The 17,069-nt window shown below is 42.2% G+C and overlaps 1 protein-coding gene across 7 annotated transcripts in view; it reads left to right on the forward strand.

The window, feature by feature from the left end:
* The window catches only part of LOC144113544 (uncharacterized), a 119,201-nt gene that overhangs the window by 93,062 nt on the left and 9,070 nt on the right, over positions 1-17,069 (forward strand). Inside the window, exon 23 of one of the 7 annotated variants that reach the window (XM_077646676.1) lies at positions 4,640-4,926. The exons of the other annotated variants lie outside the window; for them this stretch is intronic. Coding sequence (XP_077502802.1) covers positions 4,640-4,783 — 144 coding nt within the window. The 3' untranslated portion in view covers positions 4,784-4,926. Of the gene's footprint in view, positions 1-4,639; positions 4,927-17,069 lie in introns of those variants that run through there. 7 annotated transcript variants of the gene reach the window in all.

Here is a 17,069-nt window from a genome sequence, read left to right on the forward strand (position 1 = left end):
AATGGTATGCTGGTGGGAAGAAGAGCATAAAATTGACAGGGAATGATCAAGTGACTACAGACTTGCTGAAAGACAATGGTAGTATTGTGCTCAGGAAGCTTGCAACTTTGTTTACAGCTCATGACCTGAAGTATACCAGTGACCAAGGAGTGTTAGCGTAATGCTGACCTGCAGGAAGGATCTGGCCCGAAACTGAAAAGATTTGGACTAATTAGCTTATTGTCTATCGTGTACAAGACATTTACTAATGTAAATGCCAGCAGAACTGATGTATTAGGCTGGCTTGTGGAAAGGATACTCCAAAATAGAGAAAACTCATGTCAACTGGGTTTTCATGGGCTATGCACAATGTAATTAAATTAGGGCCCTTTCTTTTCGGGTAAAACCCAATTCTTGCACCCCAAACAGGTTTCTAAATAATCGGGTTAAACCTCGATTTCTGTCCGAAAATGCGTCTTCTAGATAGTGTAGGTATTTCAGTGCACAAAGTAGGCTTTCTAGTGCGCAAGGCTAACACACTGCATGTAAATTTGGGGATATCTTGTGCGTTTTACATAGCGGTGTCTTTGGTGTACTGATCTCGAACCCCCTTTAAAGCTTGATATTCATGATGCAGCTTAATTTGAGGATAAGTTTGAAAAGTGTGATTTAAAAACGAGAGGTGAAAACACAGGTATCAGCCAGCCGTCTTACTGCCATCATTGTAATAAGTGCTACTCGCTTTAAGGATGTCCTACTCCAAGGCTCTCGGCCATTTAAAGTGGCGGCTGTGATGTTGAATGTCTTTGCTTGGTATAGAAATAAAGGCAGACAGGTCTTGTACAGATGCTGAAATGCTGTGTAGGAGATTGGTAACTTATATGAAATGAATTCAGTAGATGTTTTTGGTAGAGTTTTTTGGTGTGGCCTGCTTTTCTTTACTTATGAAATTGTGCACAAAAATTGGGCATTTTATAGTCAGCAGAAAAACAAACACCTATAGAAAATTCTCTTTCGCTCTAAAAATTGACCCAAATTATGTAACTTTTTTTTGATAACCTTGTTTGTACCTGAATTTGAGTTGAAAAAGTAATGCCCCAGTTTGTACCCCCTGAATCCCATAAAAAATGAAACCCGAAAACAAGGGACCCTAAATCATTGTATGTGGTCTTTGAAAATTTCGAAAGAGCGTTAGATTCAGTGGAAATGCTGGTGTTCATTTGGGTGCGACGTAGTAGCCAGGGCATGGACAATGCTTGCATAAATATTCTGGGAGTGAACTCTTCCCAGCCAAAGGCCCCCAGCCAAAGTGACCGTTATAGCCATATTATACTTCCTCCCATAAGTGCTCCCACTCTCGTTACCCCTTATCTCGTGTGGTCACTTGATCAGATGGCTGCAGGTAGCCTATTCTTGAGAGCCCCACATCCTGGTCCGCATGGCCTCTCTTGCTTGGGCCCACCTGGGCAGTATCCTCTTTAGCCACGAAGTTAAAGTTGGGAGTTTTTGGTTGTATGATGGCAGTACCATTTGCAGTATTGAGAAAGTCTCCTATGCTGCTTTCACTCTTATGTGTGCAACAGCTGTGTAGGGACTATAGTCCTCCACAGAAAGAGTAAGAAAATACCAATCAGAAAGTGTATTGGGTAGGAAGACAAAGTTTAGCCCACTTTTGACTGCCCACTTATAATGAACACTTGCTTAGTACAAACAAAGACGACATGGCATTAAGTTTATGTGGCTGAGCCTCAGTTAGAACAAACGTCTGTGATCACGGGATCCACTTACAGTGAACATGCAGGCATAGCAAACAATGGGCAGGGAGACACTGCACGGTTGCACTCGCTATGGGGATGTACAAAAGCATAGAAACCTTGTCAGCTTTCACTTTGCATGTGAAAACCATGGCTAAGATGCTGTTCACAGGAATGCAAAGAAAAGAGAAAATTCGCCACGGGAGCACAGTATCATGGTTTTTGCGTGCATTGAGGCTACTGCAAGTCTTGCCTATTAGGGGAATTTCATGCCTGGAGAGAAGGGTGGCACTTTCATGGGTTGGCAATGCTACCTCCTTCCCCTTCTAATATGGGACTAATAATTTGGCAGGACTAAGAAAAAAGAACTCGGAAGTGTTCCGGCCCGTGCTGTCTAATATGGAACTCCAGAAATCTCTTTAAGGCGGGTCATAAAGAAATTAATGCTACTAACTGAAAAAGCATACGCTCTTTCGCCAAATATGTGCGCTATCAAGGTGGACAGTTTTGTTACAGCTTTTGTCATCCACCATGATAATAGCTGTGCCCCACAAATGCCTTTTCACTGGCATTGCATCTGTGCTAAGTTTTTGCTGAATGACCATGCCTTATGTTTGGCTCAAAAGTTGGCTCTCACTGAGACTTAATAAGTGTGGACGGCCTGGAACACTTCCTTTGCACGAAAGCTCATCGCTGTCGTCACACAGGCAGCGTCGGTGTGCTCTTCACTGAAATGTTGCCACATGTCGCCGCTCAGCAAACAGTGCCCTGACAAAAAAAGAGTGCCGTGTACACAGCAATGACTGCATTTGCGGGTACAAATTTTATGATTGACTGACATTCGCTCCATAATTAAAACTGACCTTTGATACGGGCTAGGCTTTATAGGAGCATTCGGCATGTTAATCGCCTTGCACTTGCAGCTCGCATTGTTTTCTAGCTGAGGCAGAAACAAGCAGCAATATGAAAATGGGCCAACCAGTGCCAATGAGGCGACAGTGAGCCCCCACATACTAAGTAAAGAGTGCACCACGAAACTCTGCCTTACAGAAGGTGAATCTGTTATGTCTGGCCCAATTAGTGCACACATTGGGGTTTAACAAACAAATCACTCATAGCGGTCATGTTCACTATAAGCGGGCTCGATGTATATCTTGTTATTGACTGCATGCTCAGAAGTGTTCAGGGTGTTAAATTGAGAAAAACTAGGTGTTAAAGAACTTGGTAGCTTCTTATTTGCTGGTGGCATTGTCTTTTAACTGAAAGGGTTGATTACAGCACCTAATTGAGGACCTAAACAAGCAAAATGCAATACTTGGCTTAAAATTAATGTTTGTGAAGTGAATGCATTTGAGGTGCTGTAGCCGAATATGAGAGAATGAAATAGTAGACTTGGGCAAGACATGTAATAAATACACAGAACAGACAGCAAGTAATTTTTTTGGAGTGAGACAGTGGTTACTAAGGGAAGGGAACTGTAGTCGAAGGTAGCTGAGGCCAGGTGAAGGGATATGTGTGCTAAGTTTAGGGTTGCCAAGGTAGGCTTAAGTAATTGGAGGTATTTTCCAAGGTGTACTGCTGTGTATAACGTTGAGAAGGTTGCCAGATAACATCCAATTGCGATTTAATACCTTTTTGGCATGCATTATTGCTTGTCCCATCATGTGCACACTGTCTCAAGAATGAAAGCCAGAGGGCTTGTGAGCTCTGCTTTAAAAAAGAACTCTCATTTGTATGCAGTTATAGCTTGTGTTATCTGATTGTTTCTGCTGATTCGCAGCTTTTTAAAAGCAGCATTGGATTTTGCACATTTAAGTGATAAATGCTTTGACGTCAGCTCTAGTGAAATAAAATACTTGACAGCAGAAATGTTAAACTGACATATTTGCGTTGTTAGATGCTAATGTTAGGTTTTTTTGCTAAAACATGCCATTGCTGGTGTTTTGCTTAGTTGTAGCTGATTCTAAGGTGTTTCATCATTTTCTTTGGAATGCAACATGGTGTAGCTCTTTGTGCATTTTGCATGCTTTAGACTTGCTGCTTTTACTTTCAGAAGGCATATTTTGTTTGCACTGCTTCCACATATTGCACTGCTGTAGGCTGATTTTTGTTGCCAACCCTGAGATACCCAATTGCGAATGCTGGCTCTATGTTTTTATTGCATGCCAAGTCGGCACTATCTAACTAAGGTTGAACTATAAGAATGTTTTACAACTTTGAAATCGATCAGTGGATTTTATGGGGCTGTCTTGCATCAGAGGGCAGTTAAATTGAATGGTCTGAAGTAGGCATCATTTTCTGCTTCATTGTGGAGCTTATTTGATTGAATTTTTTGCTTGTGCAGTGCACAATATCTGCTTGTCCAAGAAGGCAGCTTGTGTTTTTGTAGTTGCTTCGCATGTCTCTCGCAACATTGTCATGGTATAGTAGCTTGTGGCATGTTCATAGGTTCATTCCCTCTAATGTTTGCTTTGTGTTTGCTTCAGTAGCAGGCATAATTTGCGGCTCTGAGGTGCCTGTTCTGCATTTAAACGTGGCTTTTACTCCCGGCAGATAATTTTGTGTAATGTATGGCTCAGGTCTTGTTTTGGAATTTCTGCTAGGTTTTATTGCATGTTAGCTTTTTACATCTGGTCCTCGTTTCATGCTTGCATTCAGTTGGCAGTGGCGGCATTTTGTCCACAGTGGTACTGGCAAAGCACGCACATTTCATTCTTTCAGGGGCTGTTTGCTCCTTTTGTCCAAACGTCCTTCTAATGCCTTGATAGTACTGTCCATAATTTTGATGTGCATGGATGGCTTGGCACGAATGTTGGCTTATGTTCTGGCAAAGAGAAAGGTTGCACTCCTTGGGGGAACGATGATGAGTGGCAACACTGTCATTATTGATTCTGTTCTTATCTTAGCACATCACCCCTTTTGACTCTGATGGGTTCCGGCAACGGATGATGCGTCAGGCTTCGGTGTCGGACTTTGTGTCAAGTTCTCCAGTTTCATCCACACCACCGCGTTTGGATTTGTCAGAGGTTGAAGACTCAAGTACTACCTGAAGATTATTGCTATGCAGAATGAAAGCACCTCATTGTTAATACCTTTTAAAGCGCATTTACTGAAGGTCATAACTCGCTTTTAAATGACCTACAAAAGATTGTAAAATTCTTTTTGCTGTGATTTTCTTTTTGTGCATGATTATGTGCTCACAAGGCAGCTGGTCTAGATCATTGTTGTGTGAGAGAATTATCTAGTCTGGAAGCAGTGCATTGTGTTGACAGTTGTCTTTCTGTTTAATAACTCTGTCCACGCTTGTAATAATTAATCCAGAAACCTTAATGTTTTCTGCCAGAGACCTCTGAAGCTTTATACATTAGTTTCGCTTACTATTTGTGCTGCTGTGCAAGCGTCTTCGCCTGATAGCATACCCTTATAGGGGCTTTCATTTCAACATAAAAAATTTGGTTTTTCTTTGTACTCACTTCCCAAATGAGTTTTATGTGCATAATGTGTAATGTAATGTGAAATTATTGCACTGGGTATGCAGCCTTTGTCAAAAATAATTTAGCACTGCGACTTCAAAACGTGGTGTGAACTTCTGAGAAGCCCAAGTTTCAGAATGTAAATCCATACTTGAATTCTCTTCTAGATCATCAATAGTGCCCACTAATTGTACTGCGCAGAAATGTCTTGAAGAGTCTGAACTTTTCGAAACATTAGAGCCTGAAATGAACATCAGAACCTCTCATGAAATATTTGAAGATTTATGGGCAGTAGATGTTTCAGGGTCAGTTTGCACATGGAAGGTTACTGCCTTAATTGTTTTATATTTACATCTGGAGACCTACTGGAGGCCATAACAAATCGAAACATTCCTGGGTGCCTGTGGCGCCGCCAAGCATCGGTTTTCTTTTCTTCCAACATTCAGGTTGTCTTTTGTCTGTCTTCCTTGTGTGATAAAAGTGCACTATCGGTTTTAAAACAAAACTTACTTCAATATTGAAACGCCCAATCTTCCTTTGTCAGCCTCAGAGATTCGCGGCCTCCATGTAGGAAGGAAAATTCCTCCAAGGTGGCGTCTCTTGTCCTATGACGTCATCACGCTTGTACTTGCGAGATTGGCCTGTGGCGGCGATACCTGTATTTTGGTTCTTGCTATTTTCTACCTTACAAGAGCCTTGTTTTCAGTAAGAGTGGCTTTTTTGTGATCAGGAGCTGGTATTCTATCGATACAAGCCAACTTCAATTTCTCCTTAATGTCCCTTTAAACAAGAAGCTAATCATGAGACGAAAATAAAAGTTCAAGAATTTTGATGCCTCTTGCTTGTTTGATAGAGTAAAATTTAAAAAAACTGATTTTCTTCAGGTTGGTCAGCAAGGTAATACAGGATGCTGCGGACAGTGTCCAGTGTTGCCAAGTGTTTTCTTTTTTTTTGTATCCTACTATAGGTAGGCAGTGGGTTCCAAAATGTGTAGAAAAGCAAAATGGATCAAGTGGAAAAAGTTAGTGTAGTTGGTTAGGCCGCCTGTGTAGTTTTCCCGTGCATAAACAGCCAAGGAGTGTTTGGAGCATGGAGGGCACGAAGATGGTCAATTCCTTAGCAGTGTACTCATGCAGCCACGGACTGCCTGCACTGTGCACCTCTCGATATTGAGCCATGCCTGAAGGCAGAAGTTCGGGGGCTTTTCGTTTCCCATGTTCTGCAGACTTTTGTGGGCTCATCACATGCAAGAGGCACGGATGAACGGAAAGTCTGGGTTACACAATGAAGTAATGCAACTGCAAATGTAATTTACTGTGTTTTTCAGCCCCTATTTTTTACCATACATGCATTTATCTGCACGTCTAAAGCTGCTAGATAGTCGCTGTAAAGGCATCTACTATACAGTCAACTATTGGCAAAATCTTTCCTGAATGGCCTGCATGCGACGTGACGGGTGCCATGATGGAGCACCGGGCGTAGAATAGCTTCCATTAGCAGGCGGTGATGGGGCTGATCATTGTCATTATGAAGTCACCGGTGCGCGTTCCAAATTGATGACTGAAACAACGTGCTCTGGGATGCGCTGGGCTGTGCTGCCCAATGCGGGCAATCTGCCACTGAGCCTGTTATTATTTATTTATTCATACTGCCGGCCAGGCTAAGGCAGGAGTTGCATTTCTGCAAATATAAAACTTTGAAGTCTCTGCATATGAAATAAAATAAAGGCAAGCGAAGTAAACGAAATCATTGAACATTAGCATTATGGCACACTACTTAAAGCGCATGATATGGCATAAACTGTTGTGGGAAACAAATTTAAACATGCGCAGAAATATTTGAAAAGACCACAAAGCATCGCTTTCAGTCAACAACGTGTATGCAATCTGAAAAAAAAAATGCGCACAGCCGAAGTAACAAAAGTACAAGCAATTGTTCCACTAACGTGCATTGAAATGAAAAGAAGCAGAAGCAATGTTTGTAGAACACTTAAACAATGACTTGTAGCAAGGCTAGTATACAAAATATCTTACGAACTCTTGGAATATTCCTGCAATGCAACTTAAAAGCTCCCTTACCTTCAGAACCGATAATTTCATTGTGTAGTTTTTGTTCCACTCAGGTATATTGTCCGCACGTGAACAGAATAACGAAAACAATCTCCTGTAAATCAGTGGTTTATTATGTTTGGTGTGTTTTGGTGGGTCGGACTATATCTTGTAATATATCTTCCAAGGTTTACGCTTTAATAGCCATGCAAAATACGATAAAAAAAAAATCCTATTGTGTTCCATTTTCTTCTTTACAGTCGTTAGTCCAGTCTTTATGAAGATGACTGCATTCTAGAATTAGTATTATATGAACCTGAGAGCCTTGTTCTGTATGCATTCACATTTCAAAATAATCTGCGCAGCATAAGGCTCCCAAACTGGGCTTGCGTTGGCCAGTAGCAGTAGGAGTCTGCTTCACATCTGCTGTAACGTCTGAAAGCTTTTTAATTGCTTTGTTGCAAACTTTGTGTACATGTGCTACTGACCAATTCTATAATAAAAAAGCAGGGGGTCTTTTACTATAATAAAAAAACAACTGCTTTTCTGTATTCATGTCCATTTGCCACCACTTGCACCCAGTACTAATTACGTCCAAGAGCTCGTTCAGTCTGTTCTGATCAACATGATATTGTATATTACAATGAATAATAGTGTTGTCTGCATAATGTTTAATAGTTTTTTTGTGATGAAAAGCTGATGCTCATGTCGTTGATATAATACAAAGGTAAAAGAAAAGTCCTATCACAGACCCTTGTGGAATACCTGATCATACATCTTTATTTGAACTGGCAACGTTGCCAAGAAACTTCAGTATGTGTTAGGTATGCCTCAATCCATTGCCATATTGTTCAATAAATTGGTGATGCATCTGCGGACTTCTTGTGAGAGGTCGGGTGCACGGAGCTGAAGTTAAAGTACATGCTGGTGTGCATGTCCTTCCTCAATACAACGAGTGAAATTCTGTAACCGTCACGTTTTACAAGGGTGTCTACATTAACACCTCTTTTTGGGCTAGTTTGTGCATACTTGAATTAGAGAAAACCTAGCGCCAAAACCATGCAAACCATAAGGACGAACGACGACAAGACACAAGCGCTATACTGACAACTGAATTTTATTGAAGCCAAGATGCAGCTTATATAGGGTGAAGCTTCAAGGGGAGAGAAGGGTGACAAGGAGGAGAAGGTGAACAAAGGTAATATCGCTTCACAGAAACGGGCAGGCAGCCAAAAATCACACAAGAAAAAGGAAGATTACATGATAACTGAATCTAAAAAGTTACTCTGAGGCAAAAAGAGATAAAGAAGGAGTACTGATGCACCTACAGCCAAATTTCTTTATGTACTAAGCCTCCAGGCTAACACTTGGTCTTATCTATGCTCTTGCCAACAAGAATCTTCGTCTCATTCAAATGCGCCTCGCACCCATCGCAGCTCATTACGTGCGCAACCAAATATGCGTACTTATCTTTTAAGTCTGACAAATTTCGGGCATGGTCCCCCAAACGCTCGTTGATGCAGTGGCCAGTCTGACCGACATAAAACTTCCCACAAGTTAAGGGGATAGCCTAGACCACTCCTACGGAACACTTGATAAACGGAGTGTCGTGCTTTATCTGGCAACCCCGCTTCCTAGAGTTGCAGATTCGGGGGCACAACTTTTCCAGCTTGTTAGGAGCCGAAAAAAACGACACTCACGCCATACCTGTCGGCCACTTTCCTCAAGTTGTGCGAGGTCTTGTGTACATAAGGCACAACTAGCGGCTTCTATGTCCTGAAACGATCTTCTCCGGTATTTCTTCGGGTTCCGTGCTTAAGTTTTTGAAGGAGGGTCTCGCAAACAGCAGCCAACACAAAGCAGGGGAACCCACCGAAAGTCGGCTCATCCGATTGTGAAAGCTATCTTGCAACTATCTTGTAAAGCTATCTTGCATGCGTCGTTCGTCCTTGTGGTTTGCATGGTTTTGGCGCTAGGTTTTCTCTAATTCAAGGGTGTGTAGGAATGGCAGACAACCGTCTAATTCCTCGTTACACAGATGCGCTTGAAACGGACCCAACTTTACCGAAAAGAACACCAATGGACGTTCTGGGCCTTGGCAGGCTCCTGCAGTTCTGTCCAGCTAATACCTGTTTCAGGTTCCAGAGCAACATCTGTCATGGAATGGTTAAGGGAGTGTCCATATCTGTCGCCGCAGCAAACTTGACCATGGTATCGCTAGAGTCTCGGGCTCTCTCCAGCTTCACACCACGCTCAAGGAGATCTTCCTTCGGTACATGGATGATTGCTTCTGCATCGTCAAGAAACAGCAGCGATTTGAGAAGTTTATATATCTTGCTGCCCATGCTGGACGCGTGGCATGCGTCACCTGCCCAGTGGGCTCCATCTTTTGCGCTGCTACCACATGCAGGCAGCGTCAGACCATAGCCGCCTCTATTTTTCTGTGCCTGGTCAATAGCGGATGGGGCCCTTGCCAGCATGGAGGAAAAAAAACTTAGGAGGGAGCGTGACATCAAGCGGCCAGCCTTTGCAAGCAGAGTGTTTATGAAGCCATTTCATCCCCCATTTTTTCGCTCTCAGAGTCCCTAATGTTTTGGTGTCGGTATGTTTTAGTGCGCGCGTCTGCTCAGCCTACAACGCGGCCGCCTGCTTTGGCGAGCTCCAAGCCACTTTTTTCTGGTTCGGTATGTGCGATCGTTCGGTGGTCCCTATGAAATTTATGAGAGATAATGTATTTTTTGTGCAAACTAACAGCGCCAGGCAGAAGCGTGCACATCTGGTATGTCTCACGACAATGGCTTGCGTGGATTCAATACTTACTCAATAGAAATTAAGGTGAAGCAACTCTTTTGGATGGCTCTCTCTCCGTACTTTCGCTTAAATTTTCACTGTAAATGGGGAAACACGTAACTGAAGGCGTCCACCTGTGATGACGTGCGGCAGTGTTGCCTTAGCATAGACACCTTTCCCCGTCTTCCAGCATAAAACGCGGGAAAGGATCTGCCGTAAATTGTTTGCATGGATTTTTAAGACACTCCTGCTCCAGGAATGAAGAAACGAGGCAATCGCTCGCACATTACTGTGGATAATTACCATCCTAGTCGTGGCTGCCGCATTTCAGTGGTAGCGAAATGCAGAGGCCCGTGCATCGGTGCACGTTAATGATCCTCAGGCAGTCAGTTTATCTTGAACCCTCCACTACGGTGGCACTCATAGTCTAAGTCGTTTTGAGATGTTAAATAAACCCAATGAATCAAGCGATTGCTGGGATTATCTGTGCTGCTCTCAGTGAAGGGCATTGCAGAATTATACGCGCGCCGTGGCTAGTTTTGCTTCGCCATCGCCGTAGACGATGCAAATAGTGACTTCTTTGATAGAATCGGGTGAGTACCCCCCCATAAATGTGATTTAAAACATTAATACTGGTGACCAAATTCCATTTGTGTGCGAAATTTGAGCTCGAGCAATTCACCAGTTTAGCTCAGAGAAGCATTATACGGCGCGCGTATAATTGCGAAACACATTATATGCAAAACTTGCGTGTGATCAAATTAAACCTTATGCTCAGATGCACGTTGTGATGCAGTACGAACCGAAACGGCAATGCGTGAAGCAGTAAGCAACACATTTTATTTCATAACTGTTATACACAATTTCGAGAACTAAATATAAGCTGTACAAACGTATAACATTGTTACGCATAAGAATAAAATGTATATTATGGGTGCTTATCGTTGGATAGGTTAAGGTTGAGCTTCCCTATCATTATACAGTTCTGAAGTGATTATCATTATTATGCACAATGTAACACACGTACGTAAGTACAATTGGACTTCCAGTAGCACTTGGGCTGTAGAAGTGCTGTGTGCTTAAAGAAAAACCAATAATAACATGCATTATGATGCATGTGTAGTTTGACGAGGGTAGTAAAAACAATAACATTGGTTGCCTGCACTTTGTATGAACTCTTGAACAATATACAACATTTAGAGTTAAAGAACATGCAACAGCCTCAACATGCATTCAAAGCTTTGCATGTTAGTGTGTACTGCAAGCATCATGTGAAACACAAAAGACACTTTGTTGAAACAAATTGTGTTAATCATGTAACACAATTTCTCTAACAGTTATTAGGTCAATGCTTGATAATTAATATTAACAATATTTATTTTTCACTGACCTCAAGACAGGAAGCAGCCGCAAGAAAACTGCCTTAGCGGCCTGACAGGGCTGATAGCCAATGATTTAAAGATGTTACTGCAGCAATATCTGTGCCCCATGGCGCAGTATTTAATTTGCGATCATTTTTTTAACTATTGACCTTTGAATTGTGTCAGCTTTGTGCGCTTGTGTCGCACCTTTTCTAAGTGAAGTCGCTCTGTGGCCGTCTTGGCAAGATAATGCATCCTGATGTCTAGATATTTTTGTACAATTGCCCTCACAAGGTGGGATGAGTGGTTTTCAAGGGGAAGGTTATCAATCGTATTTATTAAGAACTCTAAAAAGGTCTTTCCCTATAAATGCTGTCATTGCAGCTACTGCAACCTTATCTGCAAGCCCTCGTGATATCAAAGGAGAACAAGCTATGGCTCGACGCAGTTCTTTCTCACATTGCTGACAGGTTGTGAGGACATCTTTTGACGGGTCGATTAAGCCACCATGCGATTTCCTTCGAATCAGGGAGTAGGTTTTGTTATCATGACGTGATGCAGTTAGCGCAGATACACACTCATGACACTTCAGACTGGCTTGTAGATTTCTTACTACAAATCCAGCAATGTATGAAACAACAACCTCTGCAGTTTCTGAAATTTTGCCTGGATCAGAGAAGTAAGCATTCTCTTCAACAATGCTCGGCACTGTTTCGACAGAATGCTCATTTTCTATAAAGTTATTGCGAGCGGTGGTCATGTTTATTACTTCTGATGAAGATGACTTCACAGATGAGCTCACGTAGAGAATACTGATGTGCTCAAGTGGAAGACAGTTTCCACTGGCAACATCTTTAACCTCATTTTGCATTATAAGGCGCTTGAATGCTGCAGCAAACTGCCATGCAGTTGGATTATCATTGCAGCGGCCGAATGAATGTATCGCTGCAAAAAACAGTTCAAGATGGTCCTGGCTCAATTTTGAAGTAGGCAGATATGCTAATATCAGGTGTCGCGAGTTGAGAACGTCGAACACATTGTTCACATATCTTACAAACTCCTCTGTGGCTGCAGAATCTCGCAAATTTGTTACGTTTTGTGCCCTGCATTCTGCAATAGCATCTGCTACAGATGTGCTGAATAGCTGTGCTGCAAGGGATACTTTCATTGGCTGAGATTCCCAGTTGATGTAGGATTGTCTCAGTTTGTTTGCCAAATGCAGTCTTTCTGAGTATTGTTTGCCAAATGCAGTCTTTCTGAGTATTGCAACTCGTGCAGCTGTTCGATGTGCCTCCACATTATTAGGCCTCCATTGGCATTTTCCAAAATTTTTTTGTCACATAGTGTGTTTCTAAGAAGTTTAAGCATGTGGCAGGCATCCAATAAAACAAATATTGGTCGATTTGCCACAGGTTGAGGAAAAGCAGTGTTCAGCTCTTCCAAGCCAAGCTTGCAACCAAGGTTGCGCAATATAGAAAAATTCGCAGCTGCACCATCGCAAGTTAAACTTACTACATGTGCGCCCTTTTCGTGTGCAAGAGAAGTAGCCTGGAGGACAATATTGCTCCGTTGCTCACCTCCTAGGCCATCAACAAGGAAGTGCCCTAATGGTAGCTTCCATCTCCCATTGATTACCACCAGCAAAGCAACAAAGGAGTCTTTAGCAACGGGGAAGCTGTCATCGTTCACTTCAGTTCCCATGTCCACATGCCCATGAAACCTTTTACCGTCCCATTTGACATGTCGCCTAATCGCCATTTCGTGTACAACCAAGTTGCAGAGCGTAGAATGGCCTAGATTTGAATTTTCTTCCACTTTCATTTCAAGTGCAGCCAATGCTTCTTTAGAAAAACCAGGAGAGCCATCAATATGCTCAAGCCATTTTGACAATACCTTTGGGTGAGGCAAACGTGTCAAAAACAGCCCTGACGTAGTTATATGCCCTGGGGGAATAAAAAGGCAAAGTTAATGCAAACGCTCTTAACTCTGGAGAGTAGGCGATCGAATGTGGTTTGCCCAATTTTTGGACAATGTGACGCATCAATAGGTTTTCTTTGGAGCCTGCAAGGCTTTGGAGTGCAGCAATGTTTTCCTCAATCAAAATTTTGTTTTTTGATAGATCATCAATCACACTTGAAAGGTGAGCAACCTTGCGTTGAAGACGGCGCTGCGCTTGCTGCAGTCTTTTTATTTTATTTTTGGTGGAGACATGGATGGCAGCGTAGCGCTTCACCTGATGACGCAGGAACGCCTTTTCAGGGGTATCCTTCATTGCTGGAGGCTGGCAATAGCACATACAAATATCAAGAATTTTCTCACTGCACTTTATTGATATGTTGAAGACATGAGTGCATGTATCACCCTAAGTTTGAGTATACACAGGCAAAAAAGTAACGGTGAGCAATTTTTTTTACCACAAAAACGTGAGCTCATGCAAAGATATGGTGAGAATTCAATGGTGGTTGTGCCATGAGCACCACTTGGCTTATGAAAGCAAATATTTGAGACTAAAGTGCTTCTCACAGAAAGCCTGCTAGGAAAGGTGATGGACATATTAAAATACTAGAGCAATAATGACTTGTAAAGTAACGTTTCTCAGAACTTCAAAATATTTTTTCATAACTTTACATCTAATAAATAAACACACAGGCAAAGCTGTACGGTAGGCAGAATAGGTCTGGAGGAATGACCTTCCAGTTATTTATACTTCATATAGTTTTTGCAGCCGGCATGCCATCAGAAATTATTAAGTACTCCCTGTCACCTCAGTGTCGCCATTCAAGAACTTGTAATAGTAGGGGCACTCACAGCCTTCCAAGTTAGTTCATTAGTCTAAATCTGATTTTTGTGTTCAGTGGCCACATAGCTCCATTGCTTTATTTGGAGATTTCAGGTTTGGAACAAATGCACTTTCCATCATATTTGTATTTAACCAAATGTGCATAAGCGATTGTGGCATGTTTCCGAAGGCCAGAGGCATGGAACAAAAAGTATGGGGAAGAACTGCCAGATTTTTTCTCTGCATTTATTTGAACACACAGGCTCTTGATTTATAATGTAAAGCCTCACTTTTGCTTAGGTCTGAAAACAATATATAATTTTCCTGACAGAGCTATCTATGAATTGTGAAGTGCAACCTCACAGAACCTCCTTCACTTTCCGTTAATACAGAAAACTTCAAAATCCTACGGGGTTTCTTTGAAATCTCTTTAGCTTTCCTTTGTAGCCGTATGGTTGTGCTTGGGTGGATGCTAATGAACAGTTACTCCCTTATGTGCACCGTCAATTCCGAGCTTCTGATTTGTTTGCACGATAGAGCCACGCAATTCGAAATTCATGGTAGAAAGTCTGTTCGTATAAATAGGAGTTCACATTGAAGCACTGGCAATGATGGGATTGGTATAATGTGACCACGATGTACACGCATGATCTTGAGCTTGTGTTCTTCCGGAACGTCCTCTGCCCACACGAGCTTGGGAATTAAAAACCCACTGCGATGGCTTAGTGGTTAGGGTGCTTGGCTACTGAGCCAGGGTACCTAGTTCAGTCCTGGCCACGGCAGCCACGTTTTGATGGATGTGAAACGCAAAAGGCACCCATGTGCTGTGCAGTGTCATAAATTAGTCCGGAGCCATCCACTATGGCATCCCTCATAGGCTACGTGTCGCTTTGGGACGCTAAACTCCACAGCTTTCAATCTGATTTATAGTCGCAGTGCAAGATAGTCATCCGAACCGTGTTTCTTCGTAGGAAACACTTAGTATTTTTTGTGTGCGCAGTAAAGCTTGAGTCTCTTTCTGAGCATGTCGATGCTCGTCCGACAGCGTTTATTACTGAGGAAAATTTTGTTTTCCCACCACTCTATTCAAGCCTGTCACATCTACACCGAAATAGCTTCGTTATCGTTTTGAAGGCCTCTAGGATTCACGCCCAAAAAACTGTGTTGACACACTTTTACTTGTGCAATCAGCTGCTGGTGGCTACACCTGTTTTAAATTCTTTTTTGCCTTTTCTAGCTTATAAAAGCTTTGTTTTCAGTGAAAGCCTTTGTTGTTAGAATAATGCAATCTACCTATGCAGGCCAAACTTCAGTCTGTCCTCAGTGTCTCTTTAATAAAATCATTCAGAAACAGCAAAGCACGTGGGACTACTTGGCAAGGCTAAGACCTAGAGTGAATGAAAATGGCACTGCTCTTTGAGGCAAGAGCCACACATGTGCGACAAAAAGCTTCGTCGCAAGAGGCACAGCCATATTGGACTGCAAAAGAAATTATCTGTGTTGTACGGCGTGGTTAGGGTGGCTATGGTGGTTACCGTAGCGGGAGCGCACTGCTGCTGCAGCATCATAATTCTAACTAAGCAAAGTGCCTGTGCTCACCCTGGAATGATCACTGACCCATGCTGTGACTGGTGATCAGTTCATTCATTTTGGCTTTCCGTAACCCACCTCCTTTAATTGGAGCAGGTTTGAAGATGCCAAGTAACATCTCGACGTGGGAGCGCACAGTCACATGGAACTTTTTAAATGTTGCAGGCTTTATTTAAAGCTTAAAATAAAAATAACACTGAAGTTAAACTGGAGAAACTGAAATGGCATTTCTCAACATTTTTTTCAACTTTTGCAAAAAAATGTATTGCTCCAAATTTATTAAGCAATTGGCAAATTTGGTGCACTAAAAGTATGACCTGTTCAATATGACTGCCTACAACCTTGCACAACTGATTCGGATTTGTGTGAAGCATGTTGTCCTTTTTTAAAAAAACATTGGCGCTAGTTAGGCAAAACATGCTATATATAATCGCATTTCTACCTTATTTCTCATACATTATTTCTACGGCCGTATTTTGTATGGTCTCTTCCTCAACCTTTTCTGACTTGTTTGCTCTGCCATGAACGCTGGAACCAGTGAATAGTCATGCTTGCTAGTTATGAACTTCTGATGTCATAGGTTGTAAATGGTATTGGTTCCAGGGTAGAGAAGTTTTTTGGGAAAGGAGTTTCCACAAAATGGAGTTGCCACAAAAGGCACAGTGGAGACAAATTGATGTTGGCTCAAATCTATTGATTACCACATTTGGATGACAAATAGGCAATGTTTGTAGCTTATAAATCCTACACTTTCGTTAAAGGACCAAAAATGTATAGGTAATCATGCGATGTGATGCAGCAAATCTGCGTAAGCAGTATTGGTTTGCATTTCGGTTTTACATTGCTTGCCTTTACGTTGAGTCTTTTAATTTGGCTAATTTGATTTTGAGGTGGGCAATGCATTTTTACTGGTGCATATGCTGGCAAGGCAGACTATTTGCTCACTCACGCATGCACACAGAGTGAGAGAGACCATGGCTTTTTTGCCGAAAGGAGACTATACTGCTAGCAGTTAAAAAATAGTCAAGTACTTCACACCTGCCACTGTAAGCTGCGCACAGGCCTGTTAGCATGTCATGGCAGGTGCACAGTACATGACCACGTCGTGACAACAGTTTGATGCCGTTGGCTAGAGGAGTCCTTTTGAGGAGCATTTGCCACTTTGTTCTTGTGTTGAATCTGACTGTAGTGCTCTTTCTTGTTGACTCATGCATGCGAAGTGTTCACTGCATGGGTCTTCACTGTTACTGCTGAGGAAGTGTACCACAAAACTGTGCACAGTTGCTATATTGTGT

The sequence above is a fragment of the Amblyomma americanum genome, chromosome 1, assembly GCF_052857255.1.
Source record: "Amblyomma americanum isolate KBUSLIRL-KWMA chromosome 1, ASM5285725v1, whole genome shotgun sequence".
Taxonomy (NCBI): Eukaryota; Metazoa; Arthropoda; class Arachnida; order Ixodida; family Ixodidae; genus Amblyomma; species Amblyomma americanum.